Below are 18,075 nucleotides of genomic sequence, written 5' to 3'. Positions count from 1 at the left end.
AAAATATAGTTTTGGTTGTGTTTTATTTATAGGTATTTTAAGTACAAACAGACAGGCCACACCGACAGCACAAGAGCCTATTGTAAATACATAAACCTGTCCCTGGAAATCAGTTTTATTTCTTCACAAATTGTGGCCTTTTATTTTACACAACAGCTAGTATTGCAAAACCCAAGAGCAGGAGCCAGAATCTAGCATTTTCTCTCTCCTGCAAATTCCTAATCATTGCACTACACAAGCACAATCTCTCTAACTTAAGAATCCTGATCTTTATACGCAATTTGCTGAAGAACAGTAAACTTACCTCATGAAAATCACCTGCTGGCTGAAGTAATCCCTTGCAATATCTATTTGAAGCTTTTGGGAATCATTCCCCGACGTTGCTGTAACAGCCAGGCCGTAGAACACAACCTCCAACCAGTCTTTATGAGACAGCAGATACTAACGATATATTTATAAAATACCAAGTCACATGAGTTTACTTTGAATATCTACAGCATCAACAAAAAAAAAAAAAGAAGAAAAGAGATAAGCTACACCCCAAAGTTCGCAGAGAATTTAAAAGAAGGAACTCTTGGCTTCCTGTATTTTGTCAAGATGGGATATAGGCTAGACTGACATGAGAAGCAGGGGTATAGTCAAGAAAGCTCAGGGAAAATTCCACAGTCTTTGCCATCTCTCCAAGAATTCCACAGTATTTTAAATCTGGAAATACCTAAAAATTATCACACAGTTTTGCACCGATATCAAGTTCATTAGCAAGTACTGCCAATGAGAAGCAACATCTGCCCATAGACAGGATCTGTGTCACAGTAGAATCCACATTATGGCAAAGGGAGTGGAACACACCTGCACATGAAGAATATAATGCTTTAACACACAGCACAACAGGAGAGATTCATTAGAAAACTCACTTCCGAAGCACAATATCCAAAACATCACTAATTATTCCACATGTGGCCTAGTGCATGGAATCCATAAAGAGTTCTTCTGTGCCTGGAATGTACTTAATGTCTTTAGCTCTTGGAAAAAAAAAAAAATATAAAAAAATCAGCTCCCTTAGCAGTTAGAGTTTTGCCAGTCTCTACACCAGATGCTGCTGCACGACATTGCAGGACTGTTGGGATGAAAAGTCCACTCACTTAAAAACACAAAGTTGTGTTAAACACACCTATCACAGACTATTTGGTGGAAATTGGAAAACTGTATTAGAAGCTTTGTGCTAGCTTAAAATTTGCAGATTAACACAGACTTTCACTGAAACATCTCACTTAATGTCTTTAGCTCTTGGAAAAAAAAATATATAAAAAAAATCAGCTCCTTTAGCAGTTAGAGTTTTGCCAGTCTCTACACCAGATGCTGCTGCACGACATTGCAGGACTGTTGGGATGAAAAGTCCACTCACTTAAAAACACAAAGTTGTGTTAAACACACCTATCACAGACTATTTGGTGGAAATTGGAAAACTGTATTAGAAGCTTTGTGCTAGCTTAAAATTTGCAGATTAACACAGACTTTCACTGAAACATCTCATATGCTACAATTTAAGAAAAAAAAAAAAACCTCCAAGGAAAACATTAGAAGGGTCTGATGCCTCAGTAAGAAGTTTAAAAGCAATGATCACCTGCTGTTCATAACTGACTTGCTAACAACTCCAGCTAATAAGAGAAGTTGAAGAATTAAGCAAAACCAGAAAGACATTATCTATACGGCCTTGAGTCCTCCCCTCCCTTTGTTATAAAAAACTGCTAGTAGTACATATTCCCACAATTGTACAAACCAACACTTTTTCAATTGGAATGTTACCAAGTCAGTTGGGATAGTGGGGAAAGAAAAGACAGAAGAGAAATAGAGTTAAATATCCTTATAGCAACTACTTAAACAATTAACACTTTATTTCTGGAAATAATTCAAAACATTGTGGCAAACTGAGTGCCATCACAAGTTATAGCACAAAATACTCTATATATAATTTTTTATAGGACTAAGCACCCAAACACAGGCTTTCTAATAAACACAGATAAGGGTTCAATACCCCACAATGAGTTCAAGCATCTAGAGGTACTGTACTGTTAACTAAAATTATACTCTTGAGTGTTTACAGCCAACAATAATCGTGATGAGACTAAGTTGACATTTAAATGGATGCCACTGCCCCATCAGGATTTAATCCTAATTGAATAACAGTAGTGGAATATCATCTATTACTGACTTATCTTGAACAGCGTGTCCATTCAGACCAGACCAACGCGCCACGTCTTCCTGAATCAAGGTTTGCAGAACAGTTTCTACAAAAAGCAGGATTCTAAATGTCAAGCAATTTGGTGTTAGCAAGTCTTGCAGTATTACCACTAAAATCAGATACTGACTGCAACAATACAATTGGGCTAGACCAGGTGTTTTATTATCCACATTAGCAAGCTCATGAAATCAGGATCTGTCTAGAAAGCTGAATGTGTTCTGACATGATTTTTGAGAAAGCTGGCTTTCACCTGGAATACGTCCCATACAAAGCACAAGTTCTTCAGTTCAGGTATCAGGATAAACATAATGAAGTCAAATCCAACAGGTCTAAGAACTACTTTCAGGACTCTGAACTTTAAGCAGCCCCTTCTTCAGTTCAGCAATTTTATCTTCTCTTGAGGCTGCATAACTCTTCGCTATCTTAATGAGGGAGTCATGACGCTTCTCCAATCCAGCCTTCAGATTTAGGTATATTTCCTACAAAGAGGAGATAAAGGCAGGAGAACACATCAGCAAAGTTAACATTTACACTTTTTAAGTATGGAAGTAAGAGTGGTCTCTGCATAACTCTTCGCTATCTTAATGAGGGAGTCATGACGCTTCTCCAATCCAGCCTTCAGATTTAGGTATATTTCCTACAATGAGGAGATAAAGGCGGGAGAACCCATCAGCAAAATTAACATTTACATTTTTTTAAGTATGGAAGTAAGAGTGGTCCGGTGGCCTCAAGTTATTTCAAAGACACCTCATCCCTGGCTTGAAAAACAGCATTCACAGAACACAAGAAAATGAAAAAACATCAAAAGAATAAGAGCAGCCACAAGCAAAATTCCAGTATTATGGTTCTGTTTAACTCTAGTGGTTACAATAGTAAAATGCTCAAACACCTGCACTAGCCCAGCATTCTGCTACTACTGCCCCATTCTGTGTTAACCTGTGTCACCGAGATCTCTGCCACAGCAACTTCTACTATTGTCCTCCCATCATGGACAGTACTTCAGTAATGAACAGATAAGAGGAGATACACAGGCAGACTGTGATCCCCTACTCCCAACCCATCAGCATTTCTGCCTCCTTCCAAAGCTGAGATGGACAGTCATCTTCCTGAAACCCCAGAAAGAAAGGGTTCATGACATGGCAAGCAGTCCTGTATTTGAGGGAGACTGTTGAGAAGGTAACACCTGTGTTGCAATGATGAGCAGTACTGTAAAGCCTCACAGTTCACTTCCCAGTGGCCAAACAACAAAAAAAAAAATTGACTGCTTAAAGCTCAAATTGCCATGATACAAAAATGAACAAGCCTAATATCTGCTACAGGCACAGGTGGGAAGACAAGCTTAATTTCACCCCCAAAATACTGGTCAATCACACCATTCCTGAGTCTAGTCTCTCAGAAGGCCCATTTCTCCTGCAGGCCACCTACAGCCTGCAGAGACAAGCCCAAGACTTAGCAACCCAGTGGAACCACAAAAACAAGAGCTCTCCCTCCCACTATCCACCCAAACCACCACCTGCACAGCCTACTTATTTTTAGGGCCAACAAGTGTTCCTTTATTCACACAACCCAAGTTAAAAATCAGTTTTGAGAATACCAAACAGGATTCCTTTAGGAAAAAAAAAAAAACAATAAAAGCAAAACAAACCCTCACCTTGGCTTTCATTTCTTCTTTTTCAGCATTCTCATTCAGCTGCTGAATTTTGAACCTTGTCTGTTGGATTTCCTTGTGAATGGCCGTCACTTTATCATATACAGCACCCCTCTTCTCCTGAATTCTGTTACAATATCTAAAGATGGGAGAAAAAAGTTAGTACTGAGCCATTTGACTAATTCCAGATTAAACTTAACCCCACCACAAGCAAAGCTTGTATTTTATGAGCATGAAACTAACAGCTTCTAGAAGCAATGCTGTATAGAATTTACTTGCTTGGAAATTTGTCAATTTTTTAAGTCAGAACAACTTAGGTACAAGAAGTGAAATTCAAAGTGGAGTTAGGGGAATTTGTTGAAGATCCTCAGCTGCTGCCAATCAAGGCAACTCAATTGACTCCAGTGGAACCAGCCCAATGGATGCTGCATCTTCCTGCCTTTCAGTAATGCAGCACAGGTGTCAGTGATCTGACAGTTAGGGCCCTGCCTGAAGACCAACCACTGGACCAGGTTAAAAGCAATACAGCTGGACTTGATTTTTCAGCATAATTGAAAGTCACATTTTTCTTAGCCTCAGATCCCCTCCCAGCAAGTTAGAGCTCTAATCCCATACATCTACCTATGGTATCTGCATCTTCCAGTCCACCATTTGACTGCATCCCAACAAAGACCAAATCACATTTCCCCAGCTTGCAGGTGAATTCAAATAGCTCCAGCTGTGGGCTGCCACGTAACCAGCAACAGCTTACTGGGGAAACAGGAGATCTACTTTGACTTGAAGTGCAAATCACACCTCACAGTTTATATTAAGTTTGTTTGGGTGGTTTTTTTTTTACATTATTTACAGTTGGAACTGTAGCAGGTGTTTTCTCTAAAGAACAGCTGAAATAACTCCTACTTAGCAAGAGCCTACTTGCATCTTGCTACCTTGAGGGAAGGGTCAGGACACATTCTCTTATTCACCAGCAAAAACTCTTGTTTCCAAACCAAGGTTACCTCCATTTCCTTCTTGCTTATCAAAGCATCTAATTTTATCCCTCAAGGGAAATACCTAGCACATTAAAAACAAATAGGCAGCAACTTTTAACACAAAGGAACACTAGATTAATTAAAAGCTACTTTTCCTTCCAAATAAGTATGAAAATAACAATCTCTTCTAGGGAGTACAATACACCAAGTGAGGAGCAAAGGAAGCCTGCAAATCTTGCTGCTATTCTACACACCACACAAGCCTTTCAGCATGACTAAATCTTAGCTGAGTCTTTCCACAATGTAGAAAAAGCTCTCTTCCATCCTAGTTAATTTACCCAGCCAATAATGTTCCCTTTCCTATCCATGTACAAAAAAAAACCCCATTATATAATAAGCTTTCTCTCTAACAGTTCAGCACTTCTAATTTCACTGAAGCCACGACCTTACATCGCTGCAGTTTGCTGCTGCAGAAGCAACTGCTGTGCTGTAAACACTGCCTTGCGACTTGCCTTTAGCATACTGGAGGAAAGGAGATGGGCTAAGAGGCTTTGATCAAATGACACTTTTCCTTTTGTTTTAGAAGCATCATGTCAGGATAATACTCCTCTGAGATACAAGCCCCATTTCCCCATGGGTCTTGAACATCTTTGATAATGAGCAAAAGTGGCAAGGGAAATTATGAAAAATTCATGAAAGGCAAATGGGGCTTTGTTGAAGTCTGATAAGTTGGAAAATTATCCCAGTGTGACATTCTCTTTAAGAAGATAAAAGAATCAAGAATAAGCATTATAAATTAAATTAGTGCTCCAATAAAAGAATTGCTGTCAAGTCACATTGCAATTATTGATTTGAGACCCCAAGTCCCCTGCCTGCAGCCATTACTGGTCTTCATACAAAGCTATCCCACATCGCTCATTTTCTTCTTACTGCTAAGCTGCATGTTTGTACCAGACACAAACTTTGGTAGCACATAACAAAGACATAAAGTAGCATCAGGCAGAAATGTCAACTCATCCATACTCAAGCACAGTGCGCTTATATTGCTCAACATCTTCACGCTTCTTTTTTATCCTCATTTCAGCCGTAGCCAGCTTCTCACGTTTTGCAGTGACCAGTCTCTTTAAGGACATTTCATCTGTCTTCACCTTTTTCAGCTCTATCTGAGCACTCTCAAGCTGATCCTCCAGATTTCTGACCTAGAGTACGTAAGAAATAAGTTAAACGGGGAAAAGAACCACAAAATGTATAATCAAAACAACACACCCTGTTGGTTTATGAAGATTAGATCTAGTTTCATGCTCCCAGGTAAATCCCAGATCCCTAGTCTTCATCTGATTTTAAATACTTGCAAATGGACAAGATTCCACCACTTAGAAATATTTTTAAGGAGTTACTCTGAATTCTGCTGTAGTTCTCAGCCAAGGGTAATTTGAACATATGCTACATAAATACCCCAAAAGACTCCATAGCATTTTTCAAACACTCCAAACAATTGCATTCTCCCAAAACTGAGTAGCAAATATCACAGTACTGTATTGTGACGAACGTTTCATCTGGGAAAGGCTGGCTTAGTAATATTAAAGGCACTTAAGACACTACTTTTCTGGAAGCAGTAATTTTTGCTCTTAGTTTCTGCTCTCTAGGCAGAAGAAACTGGATCTCACTTTTCTTCTTCCATCATTTCCTACCAACAACCCCAAGACAGCTCAAACTATTTTAGGTCAGGTTTCTATGGCAACAAAGGCTTTGACTATTAAAAGTGGTCAATAGTACATTAGCTAGTGGCATGCTGCAAAGCAGCAGCTATGCTTTACTAATGTTTTTAAGAATGAGTTTTATCCAAATTCTTTCTTTTGGGGACAGAGGAGAGATGGGAGCTTTCAAAATACAGACATTTATTGACGATCACCTATCTTGCTTACACACGAAGTTCTCCCTAACCAGATATAATTTGGATAACACAAACCTCTGATAATACACTGGCCAGTCTCTCCACATTTGCTTCTTGTCTTTCCATCTTCTTTTGATATAACTGCACCTCCAGTTGGCATGATGGCAGAACCTCAACCAGGTCTCTGTAACTTTCATATTTCTCAATAACTTCTTGCTTTAGGAAGAAAAAGAGTATTAATAAACCAGCTTTGGAGTTTGTATATTTTGTATAGTATTAATGCTTATTGACTTTTGTACCTGTTTCCCCATTAATGTATCATTAACATACACTGGAATTAATATTTAGCAGTTATTGAAATGAGATCTTCAGTTTGTAAAAAAAAAAAGCATTGATTTGGAAAGCACAGGAGGTGACGTGCAAGTGTTTTACACTGAACTAACTGGCTTGTAAAAGCTTTCAGGACAGGAAAGAGCTATACAGTGAAGACCTTCTACACTGGTAAAACAGGAGTTATATAAAGCATCATAAAAACAGATGTCTGGAATTACAGTGATAAAGTTTACATCTTTGGAACAAAAATGTCTAGGGAGACAAAGTTACTCCACTGGTGTATAAGCAGTCATGAACAGCAAACATTTAAAGACTGGACATTACTTAAAAAACAAGCTAGGAAGGGAAACTCAGTGTCCAACGTACTAGTGGAGACAGCCATCAATTCCAGAAATAGTGAATAACAGAGAGAATGAAGCATGTGTTCTAAATCCAAGGACATTTGTGAGCTGCCAAAATATTGTCATCTGTCGAGAGCAAACAGCCAGACAGGTATAGTACAGATTCAAGAGTTCTGCACCTAGTCTCACAAATAAGCAGTTGCTCATTGAGGATAAAGCAGCAGTGACTGCAATCCTGCTTTAAAAAAAAAAGCCACTGACACTAACAAACAAAAAAATCCACACACCTGCACAACCAACCTTCAGTTTTCTCTGAAGTTATGATTTCCTTTCAGACTAACCAATTCTGTTGAATTTTGACTAGAAGTACAAGTCATTCAAGAAGGAGTTCTAGATGATGACAGCTCATTAAGACGTGCTTTTTCTAATAGGATACCTCCTTGTGTGGACAGAGGAAAACCTCACCTTGGATTTCTTTAGTTTCTTAACAGTCTCTTTCATCAGTTCTTTGTAATTTTTCAGTTCCTCTGGACTCTCCACAATTTTGGACTTGAGCTGCTCCTGTTCTTCTTTCAAAGCAGCCATTGTCACTTTAAGCTCATTCTAGTTAACAAGACAAACACAGTTTTGATATTAGCAATTAGGTGAACATAGAGGAATTGTGAGGCTTTGCCAGGATCTTATGACTAGACAGGTACTTTTCTCTGTTGTACGTCATTCCTCATTAGGAAGTTTTAAAAAAAGATTCTTCTGAACAGCATTAAAATTCCCAATCAAAGCAGATAACAGTCCATTTTGCTCCCTGAGCATATGTACAGGGGTGCAATACAGTCACAAGAACAACATTTAACTAGTACTCCACAAAAAACCTGGCAGCTAATACACATTACTAGCAGCTCTCTCCTTAAGAGCCCCTCACCTATGGCAACCCAGGCAATTACTGCAGGGTTTCAGGGCCAGTTGTATCAACCTGGTTGATAAACAGAGCAACGAGCTTCCTGTGCAACATCTTAAAAACCTCCTGTTTCGTCCACACCAAGTCAGTTACTGCCTCAGTCATTCTATGCACCTAAGTCCATAGCTTCTCAGAAGTCCAGATGTCTTGCCCTGTAACAGATCAGCTTCCTGAACATGGACAGAACTTTAAATACCCATCTCTGCACTGTAAAGTTAACAACAAAACAAGCTACTGCTTCCATAGAGAGGGAAAAAAAATGAAGCCAAATCTTTTTTTAAAAAAAAACTAATCATCATCACCTGAACATCACCTAGCTTTCAAAAATAATTTGATCCTAGAAGGGAACACAATCTATTAGTTTATCTGAGATGCAAGCTACAGCCTCTACCTACACAGTGGTACACTTACCAGTTTTCGGGTACGCTCTGCAATATATGACTTCTTTTGTGAAATCACCTCTTGCAAAGCTGTCTAAAAAAAAGAAGCAACAAACTTTAAATAAGCACCTCTACAGCTGCTACCTCCTTTACCCTTCTATCACAGATCTGTCTACAAGGGAAATCCCATTTATAGTTTCATTTGGAGTGCTATAACTAGGAGACAAAATAGCAGTCTGTAAGATTTAAAAGATTTAAAAGGGAAGGAGGACATTGATACAAAAGCCAGGGGGAGCACCAGCCAGCAGCAGGTACCTAGGAACAGGGATAAGAGATGAACTACCACTATTCTTACTGACCCTGGCAGCACTATATATACACAACCTTCTTCACCAGAGATACTGTTCATTAGAAAAAAAAACTAAGTTAATACAAGGTCCCAAATAATATACAAGTCAAGCATATGGTTAATAATATTACTAGTATTGGCAGAATTTAATATAACAAAACAACAAAAAAACGACAGATTTTTTTTTTCTTCCCAAAACAGCTGAAAAGGTTACTTATGACACCTTTGAGGCAACTTGGCATTGCTGGAAAGTTATCTCTGTAATCAATCCTACTCTTTTTGCCAGGCATTCCCTTGAGTGGCCCTTCTTAGGTCTCATTTCCTGCCACGGCTCACCTCCAGTTCCAATTCTTGACTTCAGTTACCAAGCAAAAAATCAACAGGGAAACACACACATCACACTTCTGAACAGTAACACAGGTACCTCCCAAGTCATTGCAGTAATGCATCTCAAAAAGAAAGAGCCAAAGGAACACAAAAGTGTATTAAGTCTGATTTCAAGTACGTTTCACATTCCTTATATTGAAATGAAAAGTTGAGTTAGATAAGACATTTGGTTGCAATGATCTTTGTTTTAAATGAGAAAAGTCCCCCTTACCCTTTGTAGAGGCAGAGGGAGGGGAACAAAATCAACAGAAATAAGGAATGCACACGATCAGAAACTATAGCAGCATTTCAGAGAAATTTATAACAAGATCATACATGTTTCCGACGGTAGTCCTGCCTTAGGATTTGCTGCAGTTCTCGAATGTCATCTGTTAGTTGCCTGACCTCTTCTTGATGCTCAACTGGAATGGTGCTAAGCAAAAAAAGGGGAAAAAAAAAAGACATTGAACAGTTTCAGGATTATCATAGTCAGGTCAGAGTACAGTAGATAAAACAATCACTCCCCAAAAAGAGTTTACAACCAGTAACTTCAGTAATCAGGACAAGACAGTCTCAAATTAATACATCTTCTTTTCCTTTGCTTATGAGATTTTGTAAGTGAAGCATAATTTAAAAAGCTATTTTGTCAAGAAGTGGTACAAGCATAACAGAGGACTAAATTTAAAGATCACGTTAATGAAAGCACAGAACAACACTTCTACCCATTTTTGTGGTGATTTTTCATTTATGAAATTTACATAATATTACCTGCCATAGAAACAGCTTGCATTAGCGTAGTCCTTAGCTAGAAAACCTCCTGTCTAGCACATACCAACAGCAGCTATCATAGCTTTCAAAACAAAGAGGTTTTTTTTCCCCCTATCTTGGAAACTAGCCATCTCTTCATCCTATTATCCACAAGCAAAACCAAAACTTAATGGTGCAAAGACACAGACAGTAGAACTAAATGGCCTGAAACGGGGAATGGGGCAAACATGTCAAATAACTAAGGAAGACAACTTTACCCATCTATTAAGTTAAAGATGGGCTTCCAGCAGCTATTGAAAAGATAAAGACATATCACTAAACCCCAACTATAACAGCAAAAAGTTTCACCTCGGTCCCCAGCACACAAAATACAGTATCATCTCAAAGCAACCATATACTCCTGGTCATGTTTTTATTTTCTGCCAGCCTAATGACAGTAGAGCTACTTCTGTAATTCTGAGCACAACCCAACAGCAACATCTCTATATTTTCTAGCTTATTTCCCAGGGAGGCCAACCAGCAACAGAGTCAGGCAAGGACTAAAGGAGAATTCCAAGTCTGTTCAAATTAAAAGTTCCTACAATAGTTATCAAACAATTCTGTCAAATCCCACAGCTTAATTACTCCAGTCTTGTTTAGGCACCCCATATAGAATTATAGAATCATTTAGGTTAGAAAATACCTTTACAATCAAGTCCAACTTTTAACCTAAAACTAACAAGTCCACCACTAAACTGTGTCCCTAAGAGCCACATCTACACATCTTTTAAATACCACCAGGGATGGTGACTCCACCACTTCCCTGAGCAGCCTGTTCCAGTGCTTGAAAACCCTTTCGGTGAAGAATTTTTTCCTAATATCCATCCTTAAGTCTCCCCTGGCATAACTTGAGGCCATTTCCTCTTGTCCTCTCACTTGTTACCTGGGAGAAGAGACCAACACCCACCTCACTACAACCTCCTTTTATGTAGTTGTAGAGAGCAATACAGTCTCCCCTGAGACTGCTTTTCTCCAGGCTAAACAACCCCAGTTCCCTCAGCTGCTCCTCAAAAGACTTGTTCTCCAGATCCTTCACCAGCTTTGTTGCTCCTCTTCAAACACATTCCAGTATCTCAATGTCTTTCTTGTAGTGAAGGGCCCAAAACTGAACACAGTATTTGAGGTGGTGGCCTCACCAGTGCCAAGGACAGGGGAACAATCACTTAGTCCTGCTGGCCACACTATTTCTAATACAAGCCAGGGTGCTATTGGCCTTCTTGGCTACCTGGGCACACTGCTGGCTCATATTCAGCTGGCTGTCGACCAATATACCCTGGTCTTTTTCTGCTCAGCAGCTTTCCAGCTACACTTCCCCAAGCCTATATAGCACTGTGTGGAGTTGTTATGACCCAGCTGCAGGAACCTGAACTAAGCCTTGTTGAATCTCATACAATTGGCCTCGGCCCATTGATCTGGCCTGTCCAGATTGTATGCACTGAACAGAAAAGTCAGCCAAGTCAAGTAGTGCATCTCGTAGTGCTTGCTCCTCATACTCACTTCAGTTTCTCCAGCTTCACTGCTGCCTCCTGATTTGCAGTCTCCAGTTGTTGGTGTTTCTCCATAGCCAATTTCTGCAAATTAAATCTTGAGATTTTATTTTAGAAGAATATGGTTTCTCTCTGCACTTCTGTTAGAGCCCTGCTCATTATTATTTCATATGTGATGAAATGCACCATCTCTGAACTACTGAGGTATTCAGAAGAGAAGCCACCTGCAATTTTAGCTTGAGTCCACTGACTGGTACATCTCTCTTTTCTCAAAACAATAAGAGGTGTTAAACCTTCACTTACCAAGCTAAACTATGAAAATGACTGGAAAAACACTTAAGATAATAGCTTAAGTAATAACTTTGTTGGTATTGTAAAGGCTTCTGTATGACCATGACAATCTCATCCACTCTTGTAAACTAAATTGTTTCATTTGCAAAGGTTTTTCTTAAACCATTCACAGTAGCTACGTATGCTTATAACATGTAATATATTATGTAAAACTTGTACAACTATTAAACTGGTACATTCCCATATTACTTGGCTAATTTAAGATTCCAACATGTTATTTTTTAAATGCAGTTAAAAAAATCACAACTTTTATGCTCCAGTTCTAGGTTAACATTGATTATATTGAAGTAGGTATCTAGAGTAACGCAGCACCCCTTCTTACATAGTTCAGTTGTAAGTCCAAGTAGACCTCGCGTCGTAATTCTCTGAAATTTACAAAGTTGAGAATGCCACTCAAGAAGCGAGCTGTCCTCTTTGCTTCTGAAATAGGAATGGCAAACCATCACTATTCTGGTTTCCACATGTATTGCAATTGCATAGAAAAAGTTGGGAAAAACATAATTCAGAGAAGAGACAGAAATTACAAAACAATAGAATCCAAATGAGTTCTTCCTCCGCTCACCTTGCGAAGATCTCACAGACTACACAAAAACTAGCACCAATCTATGAATTTACAATGTCTTAGCAGTTCAATGCAATTTAACAAATGAAAATGGCACCTAGGAGAAAGACAATTAAGTAAAAATACAGCCTCCCACTAAAACAGAAGCTGGGGAGAAAGAGTGTCAATCTTCAACTACAATTCTGAAGACAACTTCGTTCTAACTACCAGGCTAACTGAAGACAGCAGTTTGAACTGTAGGGACTTTTTGGCTCTCTTTCAAGCAAACTTTGTGAAATATCATTAAAAGCCTTGAATTTCTTATGCAAAACAGAGGCAGACGTGAAAAAGTTCCTCAGAATAGGCTTTTCTACGTTGTTTGTGTTGTACCAGAATTGAAAAGGTTATTGAAAAGGGTGAGGCAAAAAACAAAACAAAACAAAAATCAATTGCTTCCTACATAGGCATTAGCATAAGAAATCCTATAGCAGACCAGAATTGCCAGGATAATTTTCATTACCATTTATTCTTACACTACTTATTTAACTAGATAGCTTATATAAGGAATAATGAGGAGAACTGCTCGTTAGAACCAGCTTGTCTAAGGGCCACAGCAAGGGTCAGAAGAATAGCTGGAAGCCAGGGGCAGTTCTCTCTACTAGATGCCCACGTGACTATACCAAAGGAGAGAAGACCTCTGGATATCAAATGACACCCACCACCCCAGGAAACACAAAGATTACAGTGCAGTTGCTTACTTGGGTTTAAAACATCAGCAATATGAAAATCATTAATTCGGCACACTGGAAGTAAGCGCTCCCTGCAAGGAAAACCAAATGCAACTTTATCTGCAGTGACCATTACTCAGTTTTTATATTACAGCCATTTACTAGAAAACAGATCTTGTCCTCTCATCCCAGAGCATATGCACAACAAGCACATAACAACAGTTAAATCCCAGGAAAATAACACAGATCAGCATTCAAAATTTGTATTCTTACAACATTTCACAAAAATGTCTATAGAGAAAACACTTGCCTGTAGAACAATTTTTCAGCTTAAGTGGAGAACTCTTAACTGTTAGCCAGTTCTCCCCTTACAACTGAAATGAAGCTTAAGGTCTAATACTCACCTCATTCCAACAAAGATATCTACATAGAATTCAGATGGCAAATTTACACAAGTACTTAAGATGCCTCTTCTAGATGTAATGATGACCCTCTAAAAAGTCAAAGTATAGATTTGTGCTTCATCTTGGTGAGGTTGCCTTATTTAGCTAATACATTCATTTTGACAAGATGGCTGCCTGCTGAGAATTTTACTCTATTAAACACGGCTGTCCCCTGCTCATCTGCAAATTTCACTTTGCTCAGCGCCAACAAGCAGTGGAAGCACCATCAGCAAAAAGGCATAAATTCCCACTACTTCTAGTAAACTGGACCTTTAGAAGGAGTAGCAACTGAACAGTATCTTCTACAGTATCTTCTGCAGTATCTTCTACTTACATATGAATATACAAGTTACAAACAGGTAAAAAGCCTTCAAATAACTGTGGATACATTATCTCAACGTTGACTGGCATCTAAAAAGTAAAAAAAAAAAAAATCAATGTGTAAGTACAGAATCCTTAAAAATACACAGGTTTGTTTCCACAACATCAGATAATTCAAATAGGTTAAACACAGTGATGGCCTCCCCATCCACAGGGAACACCTTAGAGGCTGAAGAAAGCCATCAAGTTAATCAGCAGACTATTTTGAGTGTCAGTTTTGGCTGGTCAAAATATAAAGACACTAACAAAAAGCAGCAACATTACGAACTCCGGAATTCAGTCTAAACCCCCTGTTTTAATTTGTTCAAAACCGGTGCAGAAGGACAGTCTCTGCATAACACACATAACAAGAAGATCTTTCTTAAAACATCCTGAAATTCACATGCTCAACTCTTATGAAGAAATCAGAAGGAGAAGGTTGTAGTACACTGTCACTTTTTCTAATATTTTAAAGCTCACGGAGGTGATCTAACATTAGACCATGGGCATACACAAGTGTTCTGCAACAGAGACAGAATTTCTAAGCTTCTATTCATGTAATTACAACATACAAAACAGTAAGCTACTTGTCATTCGCTAGCGAGAAGAGAAAAGGAAGGTACTTCAGTATTTAATGTTCAGTACAATATTTTTTTCATTTCACTTTTCATTACCCCGGCTACTACAGACATACCATGTAGAAATGCTCCAGGCGGATTCCATAAACCTTCTGCAGGATTCTCATGTAAATCATGTGTAAAACTTCAGGCTGCAATAAGAAAGAACATGAATCAATCCATATGATTGATTATCCAGGGCTCCCAGACTAGTCCATAAAAGTAGTTCTGCCTTTAACACACAAAAGCCAATTTCACTGAGCCACCAGGATTAACAAGTTTTACTTTCCAATAGTTTGCAGTTCAAGCATTACTATCTCATAATACAGTGATAAAAGACAGCAATCAGCTCTGACAACTACAGCCTTAACTGCCACATCTATGCATTGTTTTCAGTTATGCTGCTTGTGAGAAATGGGCTGAGTTTTGCTTTAGCTCATTGATATATTTTTGTTAGTATGTCTGTATCAACAGAGGAGGCCCGGTGATGGTGGAGCCTCACTCATTGTACCAAACTAATCTAGGTGAAGAGAGCCAGGACGATGGCAGACTGATAAGTGGACAAAGGACTGTGAAGACTGACAAGTGGATGAAGGTCACCTAGAGGGTGGCTGATGAAGATGAGGATACGACCACCAGGGTGCTTGTAACTACAAACACTGGACAGTAGATGATAGCAAAGACTGTGAAATAACGTGGAGCTAATCAACTAATCAAAGGTGTGTTTAGGATAATGATTTTGTAGAGTAAGAGGGTATGCCTTGTAAGGTAAAAAGGTGTAAACTAGATCTGTAATAGGTCAGGCTGTCGGGAAGAATGTGAGCTCCAACTTCTCAGCCAACAGGAAGAGAGATGGTAACTCAGGTGGCTGGGATAAGGGTATAAAAATATCAAAAAGCTAAAAGGTTGGTGTGCCTCTGCTTTGAGATGCACCCGATTCAGCGCTGTTTCATATAATAAATTTTTATACCTTTGCTTCGGCGACTTTGTCCTTTTTTAAAATTCTAAGTGTGAGCCGGTGTTTCTCACATGCTGTTCACTGTGCAGTTTTGAAACCAAGCAGCACCAAAAAATCTTGAAATGGTCACAGAAACTATGAACCCATAGCAAATAGTGCCCTTCATCACATTATTAAAATGGAGAGGCAAAAAAATACCTACAAACTAAGCAGTTACTCATTTACAGCACTAATCCCTGATCAACTCAAATCCATCTTGCTTCTGAAAAAGGATCACCACATTGTTCCCTATATGAACTGGGCCACCTTCCTCCTTCAGCAGGCACAAGCACTTACACAGCAGCACAAGAAATCACCCTGAGGCACCAATTCAGTCTTAAAGCCACTTCTTTTTTGTTGAGGACACTGCAAGTCTGCACTAACATTAAAGGTCAGAGCGATACAGGAAAAAAAGGGGGTGAAGCTGGGGGGGTTGCTTTTCACAGGATTGGTTTAAAGGCATTAGTTGCTCAACAAAGCTGTCAAAACTATGACACTGTGCCAAACACAGCACCTGTTTTAACCTAGTTCCCACAGAACTGAAAAAGACAGACTGTGAAGTTTCATGTTTGCCTGTTTACGAAGATTCTCTCAAGCTGGAAAGAGGAGCAGCTCTAGGTTTAGCCCTGTAACTCCTAAAAGACTGGTCTGCCACATCAGAAAACCTAATCACGTCACTGTTATGGTTTGATAAACCCACAACAGTTTATCATTTAGACAATTATTCTATCACCTGATGACCCCTACCCACCTGGGGTGGAATCAGGAAAAAAAATAAAGAAGCCCAAGGGCTGAAATATAACCAGATTTAATAGAGTAAGAGTATTAATAATACTAAAGAACCAGTATTGATCCCCATACCAATATAAAATATACATGGATTCTACTCAGCCAGTTAGTTCTATCAGCAGGAAGCTGCACACCCCCAGCTGGGGAGAGCAAATGCCAGACACAGCTTCGGGAGGAAGGGAAGGGCTCAGAGGTCTGGCATCAGGGAAAGAAGTTCATAGAATCATGGAATCGTCTAGGTTGGAAGAGACCCTTGGGATCATCGAGTCCAACTATCTACCCTACTCTACAAGGTCATCCCCTACACCATGTCCCTTAGGGACAAGTTCTCTTCATCACAGTCATTAAAGGAGAGAGAACTTCACAGCAAACTTTCTACTGAATGTGATGTTCACAGCATGAAGTAACCCTGTCGAGTGCCTGTCAAGTTTGGATCAAGTACCCAGGTCTTGCTCCTCCTCATCTCCGCACCCGGCACGGCTCAAAAACACAGAGATCTTGAAACCCACATACCGCAGCCGGTTATAAAGTAAATATTTTCACAAATTCAGACACCAGAGCCTTTTAAAAGCGCCGTTTTCTCGGGCACTGGAAGATAAATTAGCCCCGTGTTGCTCAAAGCAGGTCAGTCACTTGGTGTGCTGCTGTGGGTGTAAACCGATAGGGAAGATCACCCAGGAAACCAACCCATGTGCAAGAAAACCTCCTCCGCGACGGGCAGGAAGCTGCCTGAAACCGGCGGGGCCCCCACCGCTCCCGTCCCGCCCCGCGCAGGCCGCGGCCTCCCCTTCACCCACCTTGGGGTTGCCGAACACGTCGCTCTTGACCAGGTTCCGAGCCTCGGCGCCCCCCAGGACGTGGCTGCGGAGGTAGCTGACGATGTCGTCGGGGCTGTAACGGGGAAATGTCATTACCTCCATGGCGACACCGGGCAACGGCCGCGCCGCACCAACGGCCGGACCGCAACTTGAATCTGGCGGGCGCCTCCTCCGCCCCCGCCCCGCGTCACGCGCAGCTCGGCCGGCGGCCTATCAGCGGCCGCGCCGGCGGGAGAGGGGGCGGGGCTTGCTCGGGCTCCGCCTCGCGCGCGCGCGGCGGCCGTTGGCCGTTAAGGGCGGGGCCGCCTGAGGAGCCCAGAACGGGGCGGGGGCGGGGGCGGCGGGAGAGGAGAGGCCGGGCCTAGCGGCCCCGCTCCTCACAGCTGGGTCCGTCCCCACACCTCGCCCCTGTCGGGCTGTGGGGTGCCGCCTCCAGCCGGTGGTTGTGGCGGCTCCCTGGGCTGCTAGCGATGGCCGCCGTCAGGGCGGGCCCGGCGCCGTGCCGGCTGCTCGGTGTGCTAAGCGCTGCTCCCGGGCGGGGAGCAAGCAGCTCTGTCAGGGCCGAGGGCAGGTGCTCCTGCCGAGAGGCGGGCAGGCGGAGGCACAGCACGGCAAGTCGGCAGGGAGAGCTGATGCAGCTTTGGAAAGCTTGTCCCCT

At 40.8% G+C, this 18,075-nt stretch overlaps 1 protein-coding gene across 1 annotated transcript; it reads right to left on the bottom strand.

Annotated features, from left to right (window-relative positions):
- Positions 1-1,861: 1,861 nt before the first annotated feature.
- Positions 1,862-17,586, bottom strand: NUF2 (NUF2, NDC80 kinetochore complex component). Its single transcript, XM_014943312.1, has 13 exons — positions 17,397-17,586; positions 14,891-14,965; positions 14,171-14,247; positions 13,424-13,485; positions 12,447-12,544; positions 11,784-11,857; positions 9,816-9,912; positions 8,796-8,858; positions 7,895-8,032; positions 6,831-6,971; positions 5,885-6,060; positions 3,894-4,029; positions 1,862-2,721 (listed from the first exon to the last, which is right to left on the bottom strand). The coding sequence occupies exons 1-13, from the start codon at positions 17,517-17,519 to the stop codon at positions 2,572-2,574; spliced, it is 1,410 nt and encodes a 469-aa protein (XP_014798798.1). The 5' UTR covers positions 17,520-17,586; the 3' UTR covers positions 1,862-2,571.
- Between the last annotated feature and the right edge of the window lie 489 nt (positions 17,587-18,075).

Source organism: Calidris pugnax, unplaced genomic scaffold (genome assembly GCF_001431845.1).
Source record: "Calidris pugnax isolate Ruff unplaced genomic scaffold, ASM143184v1 scaffold63, whole genome shotgun sequence".
Classification (NCBI taxonomy): domain Eukaryota; kingdom Metazoa; phylum Chordata; class Aves; order Charadriiformes; family Scolopacidae; genus Calidris; species Calidris pugnax.
This window is presented reverse-complemented; position numbering and strand designations above follow the sequence as displayed.